Below are 24,867 nucleotides of genomic sequence, written 5' to 3'. Positions count from 1 at the left end.
GGTAGTAACGGCGCTTCAGGTTCAAGTCTCACCAATAGAAGGAAAGACGAGAGGTAGTTGTTTAATTTTTATATACATCAACTGCTGTTATCCTCCTCCTCAGCCTTTTCCCAAGGCTTACGCCTTCGTTCCGCTTTACTAGGCTTGTCATGGCCGGATAATACTGTGTCCGGAATCTCCTCGATGCCTGGAATTGGCTGGCCGGTTGTTATGAGCTCAACAATATGGGAGAATGACGACGGGTATGTCGGTTCGGCATCCTCGCCACTGGTGGTATTCGACTTGGAGGAGGAAGGTGGAAGTGTTTGTTCGTTTTCTGGTTGTTGTTGTAGAGCATGTGATGCTGCTGCAGAGCCGGGGTTTTCTACGAGCCAGTTGTGAAACGAGGCGGCGTCTATGGGAGGTGACACATTCTTTTTTCTAAATTGGTATTAGACATCGCCTTTTTTTTCACTTCTAGAGAGAGAGAGAGAGAGAGAGAGAAAGAAAAGGGAACAAACCTGGAAATGTAGAAGCATTTCGCTTGCAGAACAACATTATCGTCCCTGAGAAGCTCGCTATCCGAAGCCGGCGTCTCGGGATGGTTAAGAATCGTCCCAAGGCCCTTGCGGAACTCGAGATCGGAGGAAAAATCGTACGACGCGATGTATTCGTAGAGCTTTGTTGTTGTTGATGTTGCCGCGGTGTTTGTGGCTGGTGTGGACGTATCTAGCACCGAAGGAGTAGCCATTGTAAAGGCCGTCACATTATAGAGAACCAAATAGAGAGAAGAAGAAAAAGGACGAGATTGGCCTGTATTAGATTGTGGATTCGAGGAGTATACAGAGAGAAGGTGTAAATAAAAGCTCGGTGTGGAGAGAGAGAGAGTCCCTACGCCGAGGCATGGTTTTCCCCGCCGGGTAGTTATCTGATTATCGGAGATGCACCGCTGACGTAGTATTATTGATGGCGGGCCTACAGGAATTAACATTGGAGTAATTTGAGTAACTAGTTATACATTATCCATCTGTTAATTTGTACTTGTATTCATTGAAATGCAGGGGACCCATGATTAAAAATTCTCTGTCTGTATTATTGCTAGAAATCTTAATAGATCTACCGACAAATTACCGGCGAAATGAAGTACAGAAAACAGCCCAAGGCTCCGTTACGAATCAACCAAAACCGTCATGGGATGTTCCCATTGACTGCCTCTGTCATGAGCACTGCCTTTCAAATCCAGTAAAATGGCCCATGTACACAACAGCCAACCCATTCCCTGATAATGTAGAGGATTCCTTTCAACTCTGTCCGAAGTCGGTCAAGTGAAGCCTCGATAGTAGTAGGCTCACTTATCGATCGGTGCATATTAGTCGATGCTAAAGGCAAGTATAAAACCTTGCAACCGGGACATCCAAGGAGTTTATGGGGACGGAGATTATATTTCCGACTCAATCCTCGTCTAATCGGGGTGTGATATCAATCTGCTGGGGGGGTATAGCTCATCACCTGTGAGACACCGACAGGTTGTTGCTCTGGCAGCCAGGACAGTTGTGGACAATTTCATGAGCAAAAAGATCGCAGTCGATGCAAAAATGATTTTTGCACGTTGAGCATTCATACCGGCTGCTAACACTCATTCCTTTTGTGTTGCTCTCCGAAACCTCCCATTGATCCTGGGGCGGAGCTGATGGAAATTGAGTGCCGCAGGCGAAGCAATGGGAGCTTTGCAGAGCTCGTTTCCAGGGAACCTCAACCCAGTTTATGAGGGGGAACAAGTGATGGTATGAGCGTGCCAAATGTGTCGAGAGGATCAAGGTAAGACCGCATGCAGGGCATTCGGCTGGAAGGCCGCAGACTTTGCTCCCGCATCGTGAGCACAAATATCCTCCGCAAGATGGTTTAGAGTGACACGCGCAAAGAGACGGGAACGCCTCTACTGTACGGGACGGAAACCCCATCATCAAAAGCGCATTACTAGCCTGTCTGTATGTATGCGTTGCCGGGGGAATGGTAACTTCCATCATTAGTTCTTTAAAGTGCTGCTCATTCAGAGCAACGCCGTATACTGTATCATCGCCTCCGTTTGTCTTGGCACAGAGCTCACGGCAAATGGCAACTTGTGCAGCCAGGCCAACGACGCCGACTCGGATCTGGTCTGTGACGAGCGATTTCAAAGTCTGGTGTATGTCGCCGGGGTCGGATGAGAGCAGTGATCCAAAGATAATCAGGACTTCTCGAGTGCCATGGCTGGGCGTGTGGCTATCGACGTGTAAGCTCGGATCACCGTTTGCTAGCTATGGAAGCGAATCAGTCACTCACAAGAGGGCCCCTCGGGCCATCTCCAGCGCATTTTGGAGACTAGGAAGGCCCTTTGGATCGGACGCCCTCAGATCCTGAAGGGCAACAATATGGTCGGTTGGGTTTCCGCTCATATCACTGATGCGGACGGCCAGCCCGTCTTTCATGCCGAGAATCCCCAGTTGCGATATCGGGTTTTGCTCGAAGAACTCGACGACAAACTCCTGGGCAAAGCGCAGAGCCAGCAGGTAGCGCGTCGGGCGGAGGTCCTTTTCTGCCATGGACTGAGAGAGATCGAGCACGAGCATCAGGTGGCGGATGATGCCTCGCTGCAGCGGCGTGGTGTCTCGGAGCAGCCTGTTGCAACGCATGTTAGCTGGTGTTTGTGTTTGTGTTTGTGTGTAGAGTGCAGAGTGCAATGGTGACCGTGATAGACTCGCCTCTTTCTCTTGCCCGCCTCCAAAAGGCCCTCGACGGTCGAGCTGATGGTACCGTCCGCGCCTTCCACGACCGACTCCCAGGTGCGTGACACTTCCCACTCGGCACCGCCATGCTGCTTCCTCCGCCGCGCTCGCGTCCCAGCGCCTGCTGAGACTACATGAGCCTCGCCCTCTTCTTCTCCTTCAGAAACTGCGCCAACATAGTCTTCATCGGAATCGACCATCGTTCGTTTGGTGCGTGTCGCCGCCGGGTCGAGCCTGTCGCATCTGAGCTGTGAGGTGTCAAGCTCTCGCCCGCCGAGCTTGGACCCGGTTTCCGATCAGACCTGAGAGACAAATGAGCAGTCGAGAGCTTTCCAGGACCATCAAAAGTGTCCTCCAACAGGCGCACGCTCGCTGCTCGTGAATGAATACGCCGCGTGTCGCAGCGCTCAGAAAAGATTGTGGAGGTGGAGCTGGTTGTAACGGCATGCGGAGCCCGTGAAATTTATTGTTATCGTCGCATCCGTTCGCTGCTGCATAGTTAGTTACTCCACATCCACCACCACGACTCAGTTTCCTCTGGAAACACTTGCATTAACCTTCTGGATTTTCTGTGCAGCGTTCGCTATCAAAAAGGGCTCAGAATGGCTCTCACAGACCGCGATACCCTTCCAGACGTGTATGTCATCATCAAGCTCCATTGCCCCTCAGTTACCTATCAGCTTCCGCAGTAGTGACCGTTAGTAGGTTGAAACCAACCCATTATGACGTTTCTCTTTTCGACTTGGAGCTGGGAGGCTCCTGGGCCTACAAGGGGACCGTCAAAATCGAAGCTACAGTTGCTAAGCCCACCAAGGAAATTGTCTTGAATACCAATGATATAAGTGTGGGGGAAGTGGAAGTAAAGGCGGCTGATGGTTTGATCAAACTTGCTCTAATAAGAAGTAGATGCTGCTTGCTAACAGCTCACTTTCACCTCTTCTACAGGCTCCTACTCAGCTAGAGCTTCTGGTGTGTCTTTTGACAAGAAATCAGAAAGATCCACGCTATCTTTCGACAAGGATATAACAAACGGACAGGTTTTACTGAAGATCGACTTCGTGGCAACCATGAATGATGCCATGGTAGGGTTCTATCGCTCCAAATACACTTCCGCTGTGACGCCGCCTTCGGACACTCCGATAGAAGGTGGATTTCATTACATGCTGAGCACCCAGTTCCAAGCTTGCGATGCCCGGAGAGCCTTTCCGTGCTTTGACGAGCCCAATCTGAAGGCCACTTTTGACTTTGAAATCGAAATCCCTACAGGCTTGGTGGCCATGAGCAATATGCCTGTTAAATCCGAGCGAGAATCAAGCAAACCAGGTCTGAAAGTCGTATCTTTCGACCGCACCCCGGTTATGAGCACCTATGTTAGTCACCCCTGATCGATTGTATAATAATGTGCTAATGAGTAACGATCTATAGCTTCTAGCATGGGCAGTCGGCGATTTTGAATACGTCGAGGCTCACACGCAGCGAAAGTACAACGGAATCAATATTCCTGTCCGTGTATACACAACCAGGGGCCTCAAAGAGCAAGCTCGGTACGCCTTGGAATGTGCTTCTAGAACTGTGGACTACTTTTCTGAGCTTTTCGGAATTGATTATCCTCTTCCAAAATCCGACCTTATGGCAGTTCATGAGTTTGTTAGTAGCATAACCTTGATACATCCATCACATTCGCTCACAATTCGACACAGGCAGCGGGTGCCATGGAAAACTGGGGCCTAGTTATGTATCGCACCACTTCGGTTCTCTTCGATGAAGGCAGTTCCGACTCGAGCTATAAGAACTACATTGCCTATGTCATAGCACACGGTCAGTTGCGGTTCCAAAACGATTCTCAGCCCTGTTAGAAATACAGAATTTAATGATATATGATGCAGAACTGGCACATCAATGGTTTGGTAATCTTGTTACTATGGACTGGTGGAATGAGCTTTGGTTGAACGAAGGATTTGCTACGTGGGTTGGATGGCTTGCGGTAGACCACTTTTACCCAGGTAACGTTTCTCTAGAAAGGTTTAACCTATTATATGAACTAACGTTTTTGAAATATGCAGAATGGAATGTTTGGTCTCAGTTTGTGGTATGCATCATTTAAAATTCGGATATCGAGTTGATTCTGACGGCTTTTTAGGCTGAGAGTCTCCAAGAAGCCTTCCGACTCGACTCGCTGCGGGCTTCTCACCCCATTGAGGTCCCTGTCAGGAATGCTCTTGAGGTAGATCAGATCTTTGACGATATCAGTTATAGGAAGGGCAGTTCCATTATTCGAATGCTCAGCAGCCATCTTGGCCAAGAGACGTTCATTCGTGGTGTTTCAAACTACTTGAAAGCCCATGCTTACGGTAGGCTTTTCTGTTAGCTTTTATGTCTGAAAACTGATCAAAAAACTTTTAGGAAATGCCAAAACGGATGATCTATGGTCTGCACTTAGTGAAGCATCTAAGCAGGATGTTCATGCTTTCATGGTATGTGTCAAGAAACCGTGACATTTATCTCCAGTTCTAAACGATTATAGAATCCATGGGTTCGTATAATTGGCTTCCCAGTCCTCACTATCACCGAGGAACCGCGCCAAATTTCTGTTCGTCAAAGCCGATTCTTAGCATCTGGTGATGTCAAACCAGAAGAAGACGAGACTGTGTGGTGGATCCCTCTCAATATCAACAACACCGCACCACGGGCTCTTACCACAAAATTCGAGGTGGTGCGAGATGTTGACGATGCTTCCTACAAACTAAACAAAGACCAGTGCGGCTTCTACCGAACAAATTACCCACCCCACCATCTGGAAAAGCTTGGACAGTCTCTTCATCTTTTCAGCAATGAAGATAAAATCGGGCTTATCGGAGATGCTGCCGCGCTGGCAGTTTCAGGCGAAGGGACTACGGCCTCGTTGCTAGGTTTGCTTGAAGGCTTCACTGGTGAAAGCAGTTATCGGTAGGCTTCCTATCAACTTCTGACAGCTTACAGACTACTAAATATCTTACAGGGTATGGTCACAGATAGCGTTTTCACTAGCTCATCTACGGTCTGTGTTTTCATCCAACGAAGTAATAGCAACCGGCTTGAGGGAGTTTACATTGAAACTGGTCACGCCATCTGCTGAAAAGATTGGGTGGACCTTTAGCCCCGATGAAAATTACTTGACTGGGCAACTCCGGAGACTGCTCATTTCGGTGGCAGGTAATGCAGGTCATAAAGGGTACGTATTATTTCCCCACTGGATTGGCTCTCTCAACAAGGAACTAAGAGTAGCAGGACAATTACCGACGCAAAGAGAATCTTTCAGCTTTGGGCTTCTGGTGATCCTAATGCAATTCATGCGAATCTACGATCTGTTGTTTTTGCCCTTAATATCTCAGAGGGTGGCCGAGACGAATTCGACAAAGTCAAGGACGCATATCGGAAGACAGAGTCTGCGGACGGGAAGGAGATCTGCCTTACCTCTCTCGGCCGTACGAAAGACCCGGTGCTGGTTAACGAGTACCTGGATCTGATTTTCTCGGACGAAGTGGCCGTCCAAGATATGCATAGCGGTGCCGTATCCTTGACTGGCAGTCCCAAAGTTCGGCACCTCCTGTGGGAATACATGAAAAACAACTGGAAGCGAGTGTCAGCACGGCTTTCGTCGAACAATGTCGTGTTTGAGCGGTTTGTGCGATTAAGCTTGGCTAGGCTGGCCGACGAAGGTCTCGCTAGCGAGATCAGAGCTTTCTTTGCGGATAAAGACACGGGAGCTTATGACCGGGCCTTGGTCATTGTATCTGATAGCATCCATACCGATGCCCGGTACAAGACAAGAGACGAAGCGTCTCTGCTGGAATGGCTCCAGGTGCATGGCTATGCGTAGGTGTAGCCACTAGGAATAGTAAAATTGCTTCGTCACTTTTGTTCCGAAAGAAAGTGACATGTAGAAACAGAAACATGAAATAACTACAACTTTTAGTATACTCTAATGATGAGTCATCACGTGGCGACTGGCGTGGTCGGCTGGGGCCTGCAGGTGGCTCTGGCGCGGCGCCAAACCCAGTTGGGCCACCACTCCGGCCACACCTGGCAACATCACAGCACCTCAGACTCCAATAGTTAGTTCGTTCACTGCCTGCCTGCGTGGATCGTGACCTGTGATCTTCCTACTTCCTATCGCTGCTCACTGCCGCTCAACATCAGTCCGGTGCCCAGTATCTGCCCTTCTCGGTTCTCGTCGCCATTTACTCTCGGTCTCCCAGCGACCTCCTGTTCGCCTCCCGCCCTCAATTTCTTGTTCCTTCAGCCAGTCGACAATAGATCCTGAAACTCCGCCGTCATCATGAATCCCGAGTGGTGAGTTGCTCTCTGCCTCTTCAGTCCGTCTGTGACGGTGCTGATACCCCTGCTTCTGTTGCTAACGTGATGCCTGCATCTAGAGTTCGACATCTTGCTTTCTGAGCGTCCGGGGTGCTTGGGCTTTGATGCCCCATACATCTCCAACGATTTTCGCCGATGATATTCTAATACCCTTGATAGATACGATTACCTCTTCAAGCTTCTCCTCATCGGAGACTCCGGTGTCGGAAAGTCTTGTTTGCTGTTGCGTTTCGCCGATGACACTTACACAGAAAGCTACATTTCCACCATCGGTGTTGACTTTGTAGGTGCTCCATCAACCCAACAATAAATATTGTTGGAATCGATGCTGACTCAACTGTGTCTCTCTAGAAAATCCGCACCATCGAACTGGACGGCAAAACCGTGAAGTTGCAGATTGTATGTTGACCTTTATCTATCGGGGTTTGTCTTGTCTGGGTCGACTAACTTGCCTCACAGTGGGACACCGCCGGCCAGGAACGATTCCGAACCATCACATCTTCTTACTACCGAGGTGCTCACGGTATCTGCGTCGTCTACGATGTGACAGACATGGACTCTTTCAACAACGTCAAGCAGTGGCTGCAAGAAATCGACCGTTATGCCACGGAGGGCGTCAACAAGCTTTTGGTTGGTAACAAGAGTGATATGGAGGACAAGAAGGTTGTTGAGTACACTGTCGCCAAGGTTCGTTACGCCAATACAACCCAACTATGGATCAGGTGAACGGTTTACTAAACGTGATTTGCGATTATAGGAATTCGCCGACAGCTTGGGCATTCCTTTCCTGGAGACCTCCGCCAAGAGTGCCTCCAATGTCGAACAGGCATTCTTGACCATGGCCCGACAGATCAAAGAACGGATGGGCACTGCTACAGTCAACAACAAGCCCACGGTCCAAGTTGGCCAGGGCCAAGGAGTCCAGTCGGGCTCTGCCAGCGGTTGCTGCTAAACGAGACCTTTCCCCTATTCGCTCAATCCACCACTTCTGCTCGGACGGGCCTCGCTCCGAGTTGATTCGCATCATGACAACGCCTTCTGTGGTGGTTAATGTACAGAGTGTTCATTAGACCGGAACAGGCTCGTTCGCGTGCTAGCTTTGACCATCATCATCATCACCATGATCACGGGTGCCTGTTTCCCGGCTGCTTTTACCCAGCTTAGACTTCTCCAATGAGCACATGTCGCGTTTAACATTCGAAATCCGTTGTTGTGTCTCGTGGAGTGGCATTCTAGACGCTGGTATCTTTTTTTCCCACCTGCGTCTATGATTTTGCTCCCCTTTCTCTTTTCTTCCCTTCCTTTTCGTGTGTCATTTTACTCGTATCCAGGTCTATTTGTTCTTTCTCGGCTTCCTCCCTTTTTGAGTTTGATATTTGTCACGTGTGTGTAGGCTGGATTTGTTATGCGTTTCTTCCCAGTATGGACTAATGACAAGCAAGAATACAAATTCTTTGAAGAATAGTTGACTGTATTAATACCGGTAGCCCGACTAACCATTATAACCCAACTAAGGTACATCTCGATCACGATATTGAAGTGCATAGACTATAATTCCATGTAGATAGTCTGTTTAAGACTATTCACTGCATAATCACAGGCACAGACAACGCCTGGAGAGGTACGATAATTCCCCGGCAACTACAGAGTATATGTATCTATCACATGCTCTCGCAGTGCTTCCGTTGTGAGCGTCGCGGTTGTTCCGCCCTGGTTTGACTAGTTTGCTGGCGCCTGTGGGTACGTCTTGGTGCAGCCGAGGCAGAGGTCGGCAACGTCATACCTGCTTCTCCTCTGTTGTCCGGTCTTGTGCGCTCGCTCCCATTTCGCGATTTATATGACAACACAAGCCCTGCTTGCCATCCTTCTGCGCCTGCTGCCATAATCGGAATCTACCGTGCTATACGTACTATCCACGCTCCTTTTTCTTTTGGACCGTGAACCCTATCCCGTTATCGACTACCCGCCCACCCGACAACCAAGGTAGATGGACCACCAAGTTTTTGTCGAGGTATCGATCGCGTCGACTAACTTTCTGTCAAGTACTTTTTAGAACAAAATGTCTCAATCGCAGGTTGAACAGCAAAAGAGGGCTGTGGCAGCATCTGCTGCTCTGCAGCAATCCGATAATATCGCTCACGCCCTGGCCGGAGCAGGAGGCGGTATCCTTTCGATGGTTCTGACGTGAGTTCTATTTACTCTTGTCTAGAAAGACTTCACGACTAAAATTTTGTTCGTTTTAGATACCCTCTTATCACGCTATCAACCCGCGCGCAGGTGGAATCCAAACGTGCCCAGTCTTCGACCTACGATGCCATCCGACACATCGTCCAACGAGAGGGTGTCACCGGGCTCTATTCCGGCCTGACCTCGGCGCTTTTTGGAATCAGCATGACAAACTTTGTGTACTATTACTGGTACGAATGGACCAGGTCCGCATTTGAGCAGGCTGCAATAAAGGCTGGCCGCGCCTCCAAGAAACTGACTACTGTCGAGTCGATAATTGCCGGTGCCATTGCTGGCAGTGCGACCGTGCTCCTGACGAACCCGATCTGGGTCATCAACACCAGAATGACGGCCCGCAAATCCGAGTCCGAAGAGCAGGCTCTTCCAGGTGCGCCGAAAAAAAAGTCGCTGTCGACCATCGAAACCCTGCTGCAGTTGCTCAGGAACGAGGGACCAAGTGCTCTGTTTTCCGGCGTCCTGCCCGCCCTCGTGCTGGTGATCAACCCTATTCTTCAGTATACCATCTTTGAGCAACTGAAAAACGTGGTGGAGCGACGACGCCGCGTGACCCCCACGGATGCATTCTATCTCGGGGCGATCGGCAAGATTCTGGCCACCAGCATTACCTACCCCTACATTACGGTCAAGAGCCGCATGCACGTCGCCAGCAAGGACGGACCCCGTGAAAGCCTCAACGGAAGCTTGAAGAGGATTGTTTCCCAGGAAGGATACGCCGGCTTGTATAGAGGTAGGGTTTCGTTTTCACCTTTGTCGATACATCAAAGCTAACAGTGATCCCCAAGGCATCGCACCCAAAGTCAGCCAGAGTGCACTCACGGCTGCCTTCCTTTTCGCTTTCAAAGACGTCTTGTATGATGTGATTGTGAAGGCGCGAGGTGGTCGCCGCGCAATTGGTAAGTAAAGATATTGCACCTGATTGCTATCTATTACTACCTTTGCAACCTCGGCGAGTCTAGATCGCCGAGGGCATCTACAATGCATCTGTCGTAGCGGCGTCGAAAAAGAATATACCCGAAGCAGTTGACGCTACTTTTATATATGATTTTTTTTTTTTTATGGCCGAACCAGTTACCGGCGATCCAGTATTGCCGAGACACTATCTTAAGGATAGCTAAAAGTGGGACGGAGTTGATACTATGTATAGTATGTGTAGCCATGTTTTGCAACATCTACCACATTCCGAATGAGATTTTATGTATACTAGTCCTGGATCGAAACTTAATATGTAGATAGTTTTTAATGATCTTTTTCTTGAGGATGCCAATATCCAGTGTAAGATGAGGGTAAAGGTAGGACTTAACTATATAGTTGGCATACTAGCGGTGGGTAATGTTACCCGAAGCAGCAAAGCCGCGACTTCCGTGCACGTGCCCCGACGCGGCTTCCATATGTGAAGGACGATTATTCGCGTCATGCTTCATTTGTTCGCCAGACCTTGAGCTCAAGGGACACGAGCATTGCATTTCATGCAACGTTGTCGCCTGCTCGTCGTGTCTTGAACGTCAACTGGAATAGTCTGGCACACATATTTGCGCTCTGAGTTACAGTTTGTGGTTCCCAATGTCCATCCAGTCCGCGAATACTGTCTCTAATACCTTTCTTTACTAGTTCCTCATACTCCCACTGGTATACATCGAATACGCAACCGGATGCTATTTTCTCGGGCTGTTTAGAATACACTGGGACAAGTGATACATGTGGATTATGGATAGCTCAGACGAGTCCGCGAGCGAAAGACAAAATTTGTTGTCAAAATTCTTGGCGACAAACGGTCAACGTTCAGCGGAGAATAGACAAGTGCAGAGGGGAACCGGGACAACACCCCCTGCAACTATAAAGCTACCATATCATGTGGAGAACCGCCAGCCTCCACTCCCTCAGGCTCCCAAAGTGCGACGCTCCCAGCGAGAACCACTTGTTGACTCTGCTGCCAATAGATCCTTGGTCGATCGCACCCACACAACAGCACAAAGCCACGCCACCAGAGGTCATGTTTTAAGGGTAAGAGGATCACGGGGTGCACGCGCACAACAAGCGACTCGTCGCGTCTTACCCAACACTGGACAGCAAATGGCTACTCAAACGGATGCCCCGCGCTCCCGACGATCGAGAGGTCGTCCAACCAATTACTATGCCAAGTCGAATTACTCGGGATACGGCTATGGCTCCGAATCTGAAAACAATGCCGGGGAAGAGGAAGAAAGAAGTGAATCGATTCCCAAACCAAAGCCCTCTTCCGCTGTTCGTTGCCAGGCACCAGCACCAGCACCACAACACAAACCAAAATCACGAGTAATATATGGCTTCAATGGCCTACGAATATGTCGGTGCTCATTCAAGTCTTTTGAAGACATAGCAGACCTCCCAAAAAAGGTCCCATATGCGCCAGAGAATGACTCGTCGAAATATGCACGACGGTGCAAACAAACCCCCTCTAATTCTATCCTACACGTTACACTCACAAGTGAAGAGATGGAGGCCATGCTCGAACTTCTCACTTTTTTCTCAGTTGAAACTACATTACCAGATATGAGCTTGGCGGACCGCATAATCAACATAGTCAATTCAATGCCCACGTCTCGCCTTGAAGGATGTGTTATTGGCCAAGTCACACGACTGATGAATGTTCAAAGATCTTTCGCCAGACACGGACTCAGTACTCTTGCCGAATACTACGAGGGCATAAAGCATGTTAGCAAATCTACACGAAGGTCCGTCGAGTCTTTACTCAGCGATCTCTCCAAGTCAACCGCGAAATCGGAGCCGTCACAATGGCTCGCTATAGCAGCCAGACTTCAGAGGCGCCGCGACTCCGATATATGTGCATTTATTGCAGATGTTAGACTTGGATCCGTGCCAACAAAACCCTACTACATCCTGGCATCGCGAAATCCCAATGGCGAACAACATGGTCTCGTAGGGGATCGGATGTCTTCTACGCAGAGGCGGGACCGATGCTCTAATTACAGCTTACAAAGGAGTCAAACGTGGAAAGGGGCGTCGAATGACGTTATCAGCCTGGCATGGTCCCCAGATGGGACGCAGTTTGCTGTTGGTGCTGCGGCACACTGCGATGAACATAACATGCAATATAACCGCCCGAACAACCTCTTACTTGGTGATGCCGTTAAGAACTCGATCCGAGAGCTGCCAGATCACCGGTTACCATATCCCTCTGCGAATGCGAGTAGCCCTCACTTGTACATGAGTGTCAGCGCCGTGCAGTGGTTCGAGGATGTTCTATACACGGCCAGCTACGACAAGACTGTTAAATTATGGGATGCCTCGTCGTATGCGAATGCAACCTGCACACGAACTTTACGCCATGACTTGAGAGTCCAAGTTATGGCAAGACCTCACAATAACCCCCAAGTTCTAGCCACAGGGACTGATTCTACTGTCCATCTGTGGAACATGGATAGCATGGGCGAAACATCACAGTCACTAGATTTTGCAAAGCAACGCTCAATTAAGAATCCGCGCATCGCCCGAAGTGTCGATCTGCTGCCTTCTGTATTGACATGGGGTTCGTCGTGGCATTCAAATAATTTTCTGGCTGCGGGGTTCTCTGTTAAGGAAACCTACGAGGGTGACGCATGCAGAGAGGGTCTATTAGCCATGTGGACAATGACTGAAAGCTCAATGGAGCCTCTACAACTACAGCCGAACGCACAGAATATTTTTGACGTCAAGTTTCACCCCGTCATGCCCTGGCTCGCAACAGGTAGCTCTGTTCCTCCGGGGGGCATAAGTGGCGGTGGTAAGGGTGTGCGGTCGTTGGTGCGTGTCTACGAGCCTCTAAAGAAGACGAGATGCGCGCTTGAGTTAGATTGCCCAGCGCTTGATATCAACGATGTCACATTCTGTCCTATGGACAGAAGTATCATTTCAGCTAGCTGCACCGATGGCGTCACATATGTGTGGGATTACCGGAACCCGGGGCAAATTTTACATCGGTTATTTCATGGAGATGCCTTGAACCAACTTGACGAGCAACTCACAAGAGAGCAGGCAGACGTTGGAGTGCGAGTGGCGCTCTGGGATAACTCCATTGATAACTTCATCACAGGTGGCTCTGATGGTGTCTTGAAGTCGTGGAATATCCTGAGAGCGCCTGAAGATGTGCTCGTCCGAGACATTGCTGCTGTTGAAAACGAGATTATGTCGGGGGCTTTCTCACCAGACAAGTCCATGCTGCTAGTCGGGGATGATTCAGGCGGCATCCATGTGTTTTCCAAGGGGGCGCCTCCAGACAGCGTGAGAACAATGGAGTTTGATTACGACAATGACCGCGAAGAAGAGCTGTCTGGGTTGCCCTCGGATTCAGGCAGGTCAATAGCCAGACAGCTCCTGTCGACCGGCGAACTCATCCGGCATCAGATATATGGCGTTGGACAAGGGCCAGCATATCAAGGACCGTATGCTGCATGGGCGCGACCTGAAGGCACGCCTACAGACATGCTATCTATTACTCCGCTTCTCGAGGAATTACAACTCCAGCAGCTCGATAGTCCAGGGTCAGCCACACATCTAGAGCAGCAAAGACGAGTTGCCGAGCTCCGCAACAAAAAGGACCGCAAGCGAAAACGCCACCGAGACAAAGACAAACCTGAAAAAGATCAGACAACGACGACGATGACGACGGAAGTAGTGAATCTTTGCAGTGACGAGGAAGACCAAAAACAACAACAAAAATCAAGGCCGATTTTGATTGACCTCACGGGCGAGACAGAGTCGGAGGATAGTAATGATTGCAATGATAATGACGACGATGATTATAATACTGCTATGGAGTTTAGCGCTGGGATATCAGATGGAGAGTCTGGTATGGAGGATTACTGGTTCCCAGACAGTGGCGATGTTGACGCCAACATCAGGGACTCGAGTTACTGATATGGATGTTTAATCACGTTACATAGATGTATGTGTTTGGACTGGTATTATTGCTACGAGCTGGTCTCTAGGCAGCTGAAACTAATAACTAAGGGTTATATATTAATGTGGCTGTGTTGAGAGTTGTGTCTTGTTGCCTAAAGCTTTCTAGAAATGTCTCTTCGTGAGATGTGACATAATCATCGTAAAGTTACAGCACCGCCACAACGGCGTATCCGCGGTCCGCAGCTAAATTAATCGCGCTCCTGCACCCAAGCTTACCTTATAAGCAGTCCCTGCAGCCGGCGCTCACCATACCGATATATTATTGCCTCTGGAATTTTTTATTTTCTTTCCAGCAAAAAACCCCCAAGTCAAACTCATCTAGTCAAGCTATCTCTCTCACACACACAAACACACACCCCCCATGTCCTTTGCCCCTCCCCCAGGTCCACCACCCCCGCCGGTGCCGGCAGGTTGGAAGGCCCAGTACGACGACCGGTACAAGCAATGGTAGGAAACCCCGCATTCGATGCTACAGCGCTTTTCTAACATTGTCTACAGGTTCTTCATTAACCTCAAAACCGGTGTTTCGCAATGGACAGCTCCTGAAGAAGCATCCTCGTCCGGTCCGCCAAGCGATGCCCCGCCATCATACTCGGGCCCTGGCAATGCCGCAAGCGACGATAAATCGCGTTTAAGCTCGAATAATCCGTATAGCCACAGCGCTCCTACTCCTCGAGACAGCAGTGGTAATGTCGACGAAGATGCCAAATTGGCTGCCCGGCTGCAAGCGGAAGAAGATGCGCGAGCGAGGGGCGTCGGAGGCTCCTCCGACCGCCCCGGTTCGCGCGGCGCAAGTTCAGATTATTACAGTGGCTCATCACCGTCGATACCACCGCGACCGGATTCGGGAAGTGCACCGCTACCTCCTGATGATCGCCAGCGTGGTGCGCGGGGTCTCTTGGGGAAGGTGTTTGGCAAGTCGTCGTCTAGCAGCCAGCCTCCTCAACAAGGTTATGGTGGTGGGTATGGACAACAGCAACAGCAATATCCGCCACAGCAGCAATATGGATATGGTGGTCCTCCTCAGCCGCAGTATGGGTATCCTCCTCAAGGCGGGTATCCCCCACAGGGTGGATATTATCCTCCCGGTCCTGGGTATGGCGGCTATGGTCCTGGCCCTGGATACGGATATCCGCCTCAACAACAACAACAACAACAACAGGGTAGGACCGGTGGCGGAGGAATGGGTACAATGGGGGCTGCTGCCCTAGGTGTCGGCGGTGGTCTTTTGGCCGGTGCGCTGATTACAGATGCAGTCGAGGATCACGATGATCATGAGTATCAACAGGGATATGACCAGGGTTACGATGACGGTGGTGACGGTGGTGATTTCTAGTTTTCTTTCCCCTTCTATTGCTGGTCTTTGTTTTGCCTCTTGTTTAGTCTGCTCTCAGGCTAGTTTCACGTGCTATGTTGATTCAAGCGTCATGCATTACGACACGCAGTACAATGAAGCTGATATCCAAGCTCGATGTCTTCAAATAAAGTATCAATTAGTACTTGTAGCTGCCAGTATATATTTTTTTCTTCCTCTCTACCAAATCAAAACTTCTTTCTCCACACCAGTTGACCACTAATGTAAAAAAGCATCACCTCCTCCTGGTCGCCGAGTCAGCCTCTCGCCCCGTCGCCTGGCCCCTCGCAGACTGCACCTGCTGCTCAACATTATTGCCAGCCATTGGACTCGGCGCCGTGCCAGCCATCCAGCCCGCAAGATCGAAATTCTGCGGCGTGGCCGAACCGCCGGCGGCAGCGCGACTGGCCGAAGAGAGCGGGCCGGAGCGAGACTGTTTTTCGAATTCCTCGCGCATATCAGGGTCCACTAGACGAAGTTAGTAACAAGTATATAGTAGAAAAGAAAAAGAGGGGCGTACTGTTTTCGAGAAGTTTTGGCATGCCGAATGTGGCTGCGAGAGCAAAGACGGCCAGCAAAATCATGGGGTTTTTGAAAAGGCTCAGCGGAGAGACTATATATCCAAGTTAGTAACCCCTTCACAAGACATGTTGGTGTATACCTTGTAATAATCGGGATACTCACACTTTGGCCTCTCTTCATAAAACTCCTTTCTCGCCAACACCCTGGCATCCACCGTCACTGCCGCATCGTTCTTGGACTTTTCAGCCGCCTGCGCAACATACTTCTCCACACCGCGGTTTTCCCATTGGTTTCCGCGAAAGGTTTCCCAGATGCCTAGGATGCTTCCATCGGCGGCGACGTCGACGCGGTAGGGCGCGAAAATGTACTCGCGGGAGCGGATGTCGAGGAGATATGACTCCTTTTTCGTCGATGGCAGCAAGTCGGAAAAGACAAACCCGGCAGATCGAGTCAACGACGCCGTGTGGACATGTGGTTGCTGGGGTTCTTCAGAGAGCGTGGTCAGTGTTGCGTGGGTGTTTGCGGCGAGGCCGTGCGGGTTTGGGAGGACAGTGCTCGGCGGGATCCGGATGGTGAGCGAGGCTGCGGCTGCTGCAGAGAGCAGGGTCAGCAGTTGTAGGAAGAGTGCAGTCATGGTGAACGACTGGTGGGCGCGTGGTGTTGATATTAAAAAAAAAGGCGAGTTCCTCGACGTATGGAGGAGAGATGGACCATGGTGCTGCTGCCGGAGCTGCTAGCCCGCTTGACCTATCAGCGAGCCTCGGCAGCAAGACCAGCCATTTTCGCCACAAAACAGAGTTTAAGCCGCCTAAACTCCATTCCAAGAACCCAAGGACCGTTTTAAATCATGTTCTCTATGATCAACGTAAATCTACCTCACTGATATGAAGACAAAGGCAAGAGCTATTAATTAGACGTAATTTCCGGCCGAGTTACTCAACCAGGAGCGTTTGTCGCTACGGTCTAATCTTGACATCTTGGCGGAGGTAAGATATCATCTTCTGATACTCGGCCGAAGTCATATAACTAATGCTCTGCAGTGGTTAACGCGGTATGCAAAAACCAACAATACAACACAGTACTTATTACTAATAATCATTCAGCCAGCCTGCTATGTGATACAAAGTACCGGATGTCAGCTGGTTCCTTCGGGAGCGCAGATTCGAATTCTGCAGATGTCGATATTCTTTTTTTTTTTTTACATATTACTGTTATAGGGATATCGTCTCGTGGTTGTACTTACGCTGGCCTCCGGCCTTGCGACGCTCCATGATGATTTCCATGTAAATCTCATATTAGCTGGAATCTGATACAAGTAGATTGATCGGAAGATAAAAAGCAGTACCTTAATTTACGTTCAACTTTACGCATAGAAAGGTTCCAAGAGGGGGCTATGTTTGCCACTAGCTGACAACGAATCAGACTGACCTCCATCTACAAAGACTATGAGAATCCCAATTTAAATAGTACATGGATTTTACGAAGATAATCAATTCTATTGCTGAGAATAAAATATAAACATACTATACACTACCGTCGATAACCCATCTTGAAATAGATATGTGCAATGTAAATACCGACAAGCCTCTACAGCTTGGCCTTTGGAGCAGCTTGTTCTTCTGCCAGTTGGGCGTACAAGTCATCCAACAAAGTGCGGAACTTTTTGACGACAATGGGGCGCTTCAGTTTCAATCTGCAGTAAAATTAGTCATCGCTATTATTGTTATTATTTTATACAACAGCAACACTTACGTCGGGGTGAGGAGCTCGTTGTCGATGGAAAACGGCTCCAACATCAGAGATGCATTCAAAACTCGCTCATATCCAGCCAGCTTGTGTTTCTTGGCGGTGCGCTGGAAGTCGCTCAGGATGGCCTTTCGGATTCGCTCATCGCCCAAAATAGACTTGATCTGCTGCAGGTCGTTGCCGTCAATGTTCTGCTTCAAGACCTTGCTGGCCCATGGGCCGAACAGGTCAGGCTGGACGCCGAAAATGCCAACCAGCGACGACTGAAGGCTGTCGCCATGGATATATGCTTGAGCGAGGTAGGTGTGCTCGGCCAAGATGATGCCTTCGAGCCGTTCTGGAGAAATGTATTCGCCCTGCGCCAACTTGAGGACATTCTTGCGGCGGTCGATGATCTTGAAGCGGCCGAGCTCATCAATAGTGCAGACATCTCCGGTCCGGAACCAGCCATCCTCAGTCAGCGCTGAAGCTGTTTCTTCGGGGTTCTTAAAGTATTCCCTAAAGAGGTTGTTTCCACGAAGGAGCAATTCTCCTCGGGGGTAAGGCTTGTCATCAACGGAATATTCCATGTCAGGAATAGATACAAGGCAAGCCTCAGAGGATGGCGCAACACCACCACAGTTGCTCACAGAGCGATCTTCCAGGTTTTGGGCAACACCAATAGCATACGACTCGGTCAAACCGTAGCCCTGCAAGAAGTTGGCACCAGTAGCAACTCGCATAAAGTTCTGAATCGTCGGGTCCAGAGGCGCCGATCCAGAAACCATCGCCGTCGTCCGGTCCAGTCCCAATGCGGCAGCCACTTTCTTAGTCCAGATACGGTCATAGAGGAAATGCTTCTCCGTGGCTTTGCTCGGATCTGGGTTCTTAAGGTTCGCCAGCTTAGCGTTCACCACATGTCGCGACAAGGCGCCCTTGAAGCCAGGGGCGTCTACTGTTGCATTGCCCACTACACCCGCAAAACGGATATAGAGACGAGGGACAGACGCGAAAGCAGTGGGCCGCAAAAGTTTCAAGTCATCAACCAGTTCAAGGATGTTTCCGTGGAAGTATCCGATAGCACCACCGGCCCAAAGACATCCCTGTTCAATAAGACGCTCAAAGATATGGGCAAGCGGGAGATAGGAGGCTATCACGTCGCCCTGGGTCCATCTGGTGATCGTCATGCCGCTGGATACACCGGCAATGGCGGCCTTGTGGGTCAGAACAACACCCTTGGGAGGGCCAGTGGTTCCGGAGGTGTAGTTGATGGTCACGATATCTTCGGGTGAAGGAGGGTTGTAAGGGCGCTTGAGAGATTCACCGAGTTTCTCGACTTCTTCCATAGAGTAAATAGACAGATCAAGGCCGGCGGCCATGTCCTCCAGGATGGCCCGTTTCGAGAAACCAGGCTGCTCTCCGGCATCAATGGGGTCCATGCAGACGATAAACTTGAGTCCGGGCAGATGGGGCTTCAGTTTAATAAGCGCCGGTACGTGTGGAAGCGAAGTAACCACACAGCTAAGCTCGGCATGCTCGATGATGTATCGAGTGGTGTCGGCACCGAGCACATCATAGATTGACACAGAGAAAAGAGATTGCGAAGCACAAGCCAGGTCTGTTGTAGATGTCTATTAGAATATCAAATTAAATCCCAGTTTCAACCAGTACATACCCGTAATCTGCCATTCGGGCCTGTTTTGGCACCACAGTCCAACCCCGTAGTTATGACCTGTGGAGCCGTGCTTGTTGTGCAATTCCACAAGACCGACACCGAAGTTGGCTCGTCGTTTCTGAGCAGTCTGGTAGTCCATCCATTGGTAGGCGCCGAAAGTTTTGGTTTTTGGGTCGTACGAGCGCTGACCGAAGCAGCGGGCCTTGGGTATTCTGTTGGCTAAGAATCCAAGTCAGACTTTATACGCTAGAGAAAAACAAAGGCGGCCTAGTTCACACCTGTTGATTCAAACATCTCATGTACCGTGAGGATCTATTAATTGCATCAGTATTCGGAGCAGTCGAGTGAAAAAAAAAGATTGCCGTTACCTCCGGGTCGAGAGAGACCAGCAATTCCTTCTTCGTTGTCCATGCTCGGTATATCTGACTTCGGCCGGGCTTCTCGGATCCTGGGATAGGCACAGAGTACGGCTTGCCCTTGGGAGGGGGGGCACGCAGCTGATCCGCCTTGACGATGTGTAGAGGCTGTGAGAAAAGCATGGCGACACAACGGGAAATCCGGGGTTAAAAAAAAAGGAAAAAAAACTATGCAGATGAAACGAGTCAGTTCGGATCTTCAGATTAAAACGGTCATTAAAGGTCGCAAGGGAGGAGGGGCCATACTGTACAGACAATGGACGTGCCAAAGGGGAAAAGAGAGAAAGCGAAGGGTCGGCCCGGGCAGGAAGAAATGACGGCGGCGGATTGATATACAGCGAGAAACAGCGATGAAGCATGTGCTTCCTCAACGACCGACGGGGTGCTCCGTGGACGCGGTGGGGCTGTTGGCCATTGAAGGACTGGCGTCGCATAGCCGGCGGCGATGCCTCGGCTCTTACTGCAACGGGTTAGCCATCCTCCGCGTTTTTGCAACAAGCAACCTAACTAATTAGCTAGCTGGGTAGCTGGTCAAGACGGAGTCTCCGTAAATCGTAGCAAAAAGTCAGAATCTGATGATCTTCGTCTTGTTGCGGCAATGCTGCCGGCGAACGCCATGGCCCACAGAAGAGCACTAATCGGACGCTTTGGGCGTCAATCACCGAGTCGCTCAGACGCATCACGCAGCGCAAGTACGTAGTTGTCAAGTTGAGCATGTGGCGTGGAGACATAGGTAGCCGAGTAATAGAAGTAATAGCAGTTCCAGAAGAAAAGTGAAAAGGACACAGAGAAACTGCTGATGAAGAGAGAAAGGAAGAGAGATGAAGCTAAAAACAGTTTCTGGTCGAAAGCCGAGGCTGTGGGCATGAGGAAGGCGCGATGCGATGCAGGCAGGAGCTGTTCACATGACCGCCGACTTTGAAATAATGAAATTACAACCACGTACGCTATTATTATTATACGGCAATCAATACCAACTGTAGGTAAATCGTTCGAAATGCTAAATGCTTAAATATGGCTAATTACATTAATGCAGTACATCGCAACACATCATTACATATACAACACGCACCAACACGGGGCGAGAGCTCAGCCAAACACTTGTTTCCACCAAGGCCTGTCCGTGGTCTCCCAGCTCATATCGTCCATCTCAAGGCGTCCTGTGTCAAGATCAGCGTCGATAGGGCGCACAAACGGGGTGCGGTAGATGATCTTGTGGCCGATATACAGCACAGCGAAGAGGATCAGACTGATGTAGGCGACGAAAAAGTCTGAGACGCTGAAAGTCGGGATGAATGCGGTGAAGCCTTGCGTGAAGATAATCAGGACGTTGAAGAACAGTCCGTACCAGGCAAAGTACGGCTGCCACATGGCTTTGTAGGGGAGCACATCGCGAGAGACGTTGCGGGCCTTGAGAGCGCGCATAAAGGCGATATGGCAGCCGTTCAGCGACGACCAGCTAATAAATCCGGCCACACTGGAGATGTTCATGAACCAGTTGAAGACGGTGGCACCGTTGTCCGACAGGTTCATAAAAGCCAGCAGACCGACGGCCGAGGTCACGGCAACACCGTAGTACGGCACGCCGTGTCTGGAGGTTATCTTCAAAAAGCGCGGCGCAAGGCTTTCCTGAGCCAGACCGAGCAGGATACGACTTCCACTGTACACATTGGAGTTGGCGGCAGAAAGAACAACGGTCAGCAAGACGGCGTTGATGATGGCGGGCAGCACCTTGACTCCGGCGAGATCGGCAGCAATGACAAAGGGCGAAGCCGAGGCGTTTGTGCTGTCGGAGAGCAGCCGGGAGTTGGTGTAGGGCACCAGCAGACCGATGAAGAAGACGGTCAAAACGAAAAACAGCAGGATGCGGTAAAAAGTGTTGCGGATGGCAGATGGCACTGTCTTGCGAGGATTCTCCGTCTCACCGGCAGCGACACCCACCAGCTCAGTGCCCTGGTAGGAGAAACCAGCCTGGACGAGCACAGCCCAGAAGCCGACAAACTTGGCCTTGGCCCCGGTGGATTCGAGCAAGTACGGAGCAAATGCACCGGGGTTGCCCCAGGTGTGAAATCCAAGATAGCCATGTTGGCCAGCGCCAGCATCAATGCAGATGGCGAAGATCATGAAGCCGACAATAGTAATGATCTTGATCGTCGACAGCCAAAACTCGAGTTCTCCGTAAAAGCCGACAGGCAGCAGATTGAGAGCCGTGATAACGACCCAGAAAATGGCGATGAATATACCGATCGAGATGGTGTGGTCCCAGTACTGGATAATCAGACCAGTCGCCGTGAGCTCCAGCGCGTATGTAATGGCCCAGGAAAACCAGTAGATCCAGCCCATGGCGAACCCCAGACTAGGGTCGACGAAGCGCGAGGCATACGCAGTAAAGGCCCCGGGAATCGGGATATACGTAGACATTTCTCCGAGCGAGGTCATGACCGAGTAGACAATAGAACCGACGAAGATGTAGGCAATGAGCGCGCCAGCCGGCCCTGCCTTTGCGACTGCGCCGCCGCTACCGATGAAAAGACCAGTTCCAATTGTACCACCTAGGTTAAGTTAGAAATTATGGTTTTCAAAAAAAAACAAAGGGGAAAGAGGAGGAGAGCCCACCAATTGCAATCATCTGCAAGTGCCTGCTCTTGAGCTTGCGCTTGAGGGCCGGCACAGGCAGAGACTGGGGGGTCGCGCCATGTTTCTCGACGTCGCTGAGACCGTTGTTGTTGTAGCTCGCAACGTCTTGTCCAGAGCTCATCATGGTCTTTTCGTCCTGGTTAGAGGGATACGCAGCGACTTTATCTGCATCTGCCATGGCGTGAAACCCGGCAGAATCAAAGAAAGAAAGAAAGAAAAAGGAGAGATTGTCAAGGCCAATCTGCACGCACAGACTCGAGCAAAGTCTGCGACCGCGACTATACAGAGAAGGTGGCGGTGGACAGTTCAGGGAAGTAAAAAGACGAACACGCGACAGCGGACGGTCAACGAAAGATATTATAGTACTCCTCCTCCTCCTCAGCTTTGGCCGACTTCCGGCAGACAGGATTAATTAGTCACCGACACAAGGCAAATGCCGTTGGACGGAGGCACTACTGATCGTCGAACACTGGGCGTAATGTTCCATGCAGCGACATGCACTAGCCGATGCGACCTTGGGTGGAGAAGGTTGAATTTTACGTGGATCCTGCGACCCTTTCGTTCACACTGTCGGTCTGTCTGCCAATCTGCGGTATCGAGCATTTCACATTGTCCTGGCAGGCCATTGCAGCTGCGAGATGTACGTCTATCCTGGTATATTCGTAGTTGTACCTGCTTTTATACTACATGTCTTGGGGAGCATCAAGTCGCCTTTCAATGCAACTAAACCAATCACCAAATAAAACCAGTCATATTTATCTCTCCTATCAGGGCCAACAAAGATAAGAAACATTCGACGCACGAATGACCGTCCAGTATTAGAGATCGATCGCAACGTGTGTGCGGCGACACATGGAGAAAAAAAAAAAAAAACGCGTGGGTCTTCTTCCCTTGCTTCAATCCCCGTGTCTGGACTAGTCTATGTACGGAAGTAGTCTTCGCGACAAACTTTTCAACAGTGGCAAACTCGGAGTTGAGCCGCCAGTGATTATTTACGGTACTGTAAAGGTTTTTTTCATCATCATCATAATAATAATAATATATATAGTAAATTTGATTAAATACTATGCACTGCTAGGACATGCCGAGACCCGTCGGAAGGCGCCGAAGTATGCAGCCACGGGTGCTAGCCTTCTAGAATATTAAATACTTCCAAAGAATACTAAATCATAACGCATGCAATATTGAATTAAAAGGGTATCACCGTATCATCCGCTTGTGTCTCATACAACCGTAAATCGTCAATACAACAACCAATGCACAAATAAGTGAAACCGCCAATACACGACAGGGTATGTGGATATATAAGCGTCGTATGACGCTTCAGTAAAGGTGTTTGTTATACGGAATCGCTCCGTCCATCTTCCAAGCATCCATGCTCCTCCTCATTTGATCACTACACCCCAGCATGGGGCTCGACTCCCGAAGTTTTGGTATGCACCGATGACGAGTTCTTGGACTGCAGCGTGAGGCGAACGGTAAAGGCCGTGGTAATCGCAAACAGCAACCTAGGGACAATATCAGTACCACATCTGGAAGAGAATAAATGTGTGTGTATAAAACCCCACCATTCAAACGATGCAAAAACCGTAGCTGCCTGCAGTGCCCGACATGGGCTCGAATGGCACACGCGCGGCGGCGGCAGTAAAGCACCCAAAGCAATGAACCCGGCGAACCAGAAGATCATTGTCACAGCCTCGACCGCGAGGACCGCGTACACGTGCGACAAGCTAGAAAAGAAGATGGGCACGAGGGACAGATAGGGCAGGGCGATCAGCAGGGTCCAGATGGCGCTGAAGAGGTCGAAGTTGACGGTGTCGGACGAGTCCCACCAGTAGCTGAGCTCGACGTTGATTACTATTTGTTCTATTAGCATTCAATAGACAAAATACCTATAAAAGCAGGCGCTAACCGTAAGCTGTGAGACCGAGGATGATGATTGCAAAGACGGCCTGTACAATGCGCACGGGTAGAACCCAGTTCAGGTGGTGCAGGCTGTGACTCGACATGACTGCGTAGCCTCGATAGGTAGATGTTTCAGTAATGAACTTGGAGATGTATGCAGGTATCCGAGAACTGAGCATGCAAGAGCAAAAAAAAAAAAAAAAAAACTGCAGAGAGGAGAAAGGAACAAACAACAGAAGATGTTGAAGAAACCAGGGGAGGCAGGGGCAAGGGCGATGACGTCGGGTGCTCGAATGTGGTTGCCTCACCCCACCATACAGCAGGTAACTAGCACGTTGGTTATTAAAT

At 50.0% G+C, this 24,867-nt stretch overlaps 10 protein-coding genes across 10 annotated transcripts; 5 read left to right on the top strand and 5 right to left on the bottom strand.

Annotated features, from left to right (window-relative positions):
• Positions 1-77: 77 nt before the first annotated feature.
• On the bottom strand, positions 78-730 carry TRUGW13939_07894 (uncharacterized protein; the record flags this gene model as incomplete). Its single annotated transcript, XM_035491031.1, has 2 exons — positions 78-420; positions 501-730. The coding sequence occupies 2 exons, from the start codon at positions 728-730 to the stop codon at positions 78-80; spliced, it is 573 nt and encodes a 190-aa protein (XP_035346924.1).
• A 754-nt stretch (positions 731-1,484) lies between these two features.
• Positions 1,485-2,944, bottom strand: TRUGW13939_07893 (uncharacterized protein; the record flags this gene model as incomplete). The annotated part of the gene is made up of 3 exons (XM_035491030.1): positions 1,485-2,241; positions 2,302-2,656; positions 2,707-2,944. The coding sequence occupies 3 exons, from the start codon at positions 2,942-2,944 to the stop codon at positions 1,485-1,487; spliced, it is 1,350 nt and encodes a 449-aa protein (XP_035346923.1).
• Positions 2,945-3,346: 402 nt separating this feature from the next.
• On the top strand, positions 3,347-6,603 carry TRUGW13939_07892 (uncharacterized protein; the record flags this gene model as incomplete). The annotated part of the gene is made up of 12 exons (XM_035491029.1): positions 3,347-3,381; positions 3,450-3,646; positions 3,690-4,114; positions 4,170-4,391; positions 4,445-4,562; positions 4,631-4,747; positions 4,808-4,833; positions 4,885-5,095; positions 5,148-5,218; positions 5,269-5,690; positions 5,743-5,955; positions 6,012-6,603. 12 exons carry the CDS (start codon positions 3,347-3,349, stop codon positions 6,601-6,603), a joined length of 2,649 nt encoding a protein of 882 aa, XP_035346922.1.
• An 848-nt stretch (positions 6,604-7,451) lies between these two features.
• Positions 7,452-8,052, top strand: TRUGW13939_07891 (uncharacterized protein; the record flags this gene model as incomplete). Its single annotated transcript, XM_035491028.1, has 3 exons — positions 7,452-7,499; positions 7,560-7,787; positions 7,858-8,052. Coding segments are annotated over 3 exons (471 nt in total), but the record flags the coding sequence as incomplete, so codon positions are not given.
• Positions 8,053-9,159: 1,107 nt separating this feature from the next.
• Positions 9,160-10,248, top strand: TRUGW13939_07890 (uncharacterized protein; the record flags this gene model as incomplete). Its single annotated transcript, XM_035491027.1, has 3 exons — positions 9,160-9,284; positions 9,344-10,074; positions 10,130-10,248. The coding sequence occupies 3 exons, from the start codon at positions 9,160-9,162 to the stop codon at positions 10,246-10,248; spliced, it is 975 nt and encodes a 324-aa protein (XP_035346920.1).
• Positions 10,249-11,051: 803 nt separating this feature from the next.
• On the top strand, positions 11,052-14,240 carry TRUGW13939_07889 (uncharacterized protein; the record flags this gene model as incomplete). Its single annotated transcript, XM_035491026.1, has 1 exon — positions 11,052-14,240. One exon carries the CDS (start codon positions 11,052-11,054, stop codon positions 14,238-14,240), a length of 3,189 nt encoding a protein of 1,062 aa, XP_035346919.1.
• Positions 14,241-14,646: 406 nt separating this feature from the next.
• On the top strand, positions 14,647-15,621 carry TRUGW13939_07888 (uncharacterized protein; the record flags this gene model as incomplete). Its single annotated transcript, XM_035491025.1, has 2 exons — positions 14,647-14,732; positions 14,784-15,621. 2 exons carry the CDS (start codon positions 14,647-14,649, stop codon positions 15,619-15,621), a joined length of 924 nt encoding a protein of 307 aa, XP_035346918.1.
• A 253-nt stretch (positions 15,622-15,874) lies between these two features.
• TRUGW13939_07887 (uncharacterized protein) lies at positions 15,875-20,100 on the bottom strand (the record flags this gene model as incomplete). Its single annotated transcript, XM_035491024.1, has 9 exons — positions 15,875-16,107; positions 16,160-16,252; positions 16,324-16,804; positions 17,405-17,417; positions 17,798-17,854; positions 17,914-19,504; positions 19,562-19,780; positions 19,840-19,873; positions 19,930-20,100. The coding sequence occupies 9 exons, from the start codon at positions 20,098-20,100 to the stop codon at positions 15,875-15,877; spliced, it is 2,892 nt and encodes a 963-aa protein (XP_035346917.1).
• A 966-nt stretch (positions 20,101-21,066) lies between these two features.
• TRUGW13939_07886 (uncharacterized protein) lies at positions 21,067-22,792 on the bottom strand (the record flags this gene model as incomplete). Its single annotated transcript, XM_035491023.1, has 2 exons — positions 21,067-22,529; positions 22,594-22,792. 2 exons carry the CDS (start codon positions 22,790-22,792, stop codon positions 21,067-21,069), a joined length of 1,662 nt encoding a protein of 553 aa, XP_035346916.1.
• A 1,218-nt stretch (positions 22,793-24,010) lies between these two features.
• TRUGW13939_07885 (uncharacterized protein) lies at positions 24,011-24,623 on the bottom strand (the record flags this gene model as incomplete). Its single annotated transcript, XM_035491022.1, has 3 exons — positions 24,011-24,122; positions 24,183-24,471; positions 24,527-24,623. 3 exons carry the CDS (start codon positions 24,621-24,623, stop codon positions 24,011-24,013), a joined length of 498 nt encoding a protein of 165 aa, XP_035346915.1.
• Between the last annotated feature and the right edge of the window lie 244 nt (positions 24,624-24,867).

Source organism: Talaromyces rugulosus, chromosome IV, assembly GCF_013368755.1.
Source record: "Talaromyces rugulosus chromosome IV, complete sequence".
Lineage (NCBI taxonomy): Eukaryota > Fungi > Ascomycota > Eurotiomycetes > Eurotiales > Trichocomaceae > Talaromyces > Talaromyces rugulosus.
Note: the sequence above shows the minus strand (reverse complement) of the source record. Positions and strands in the feature narration are given on the sequence as shown.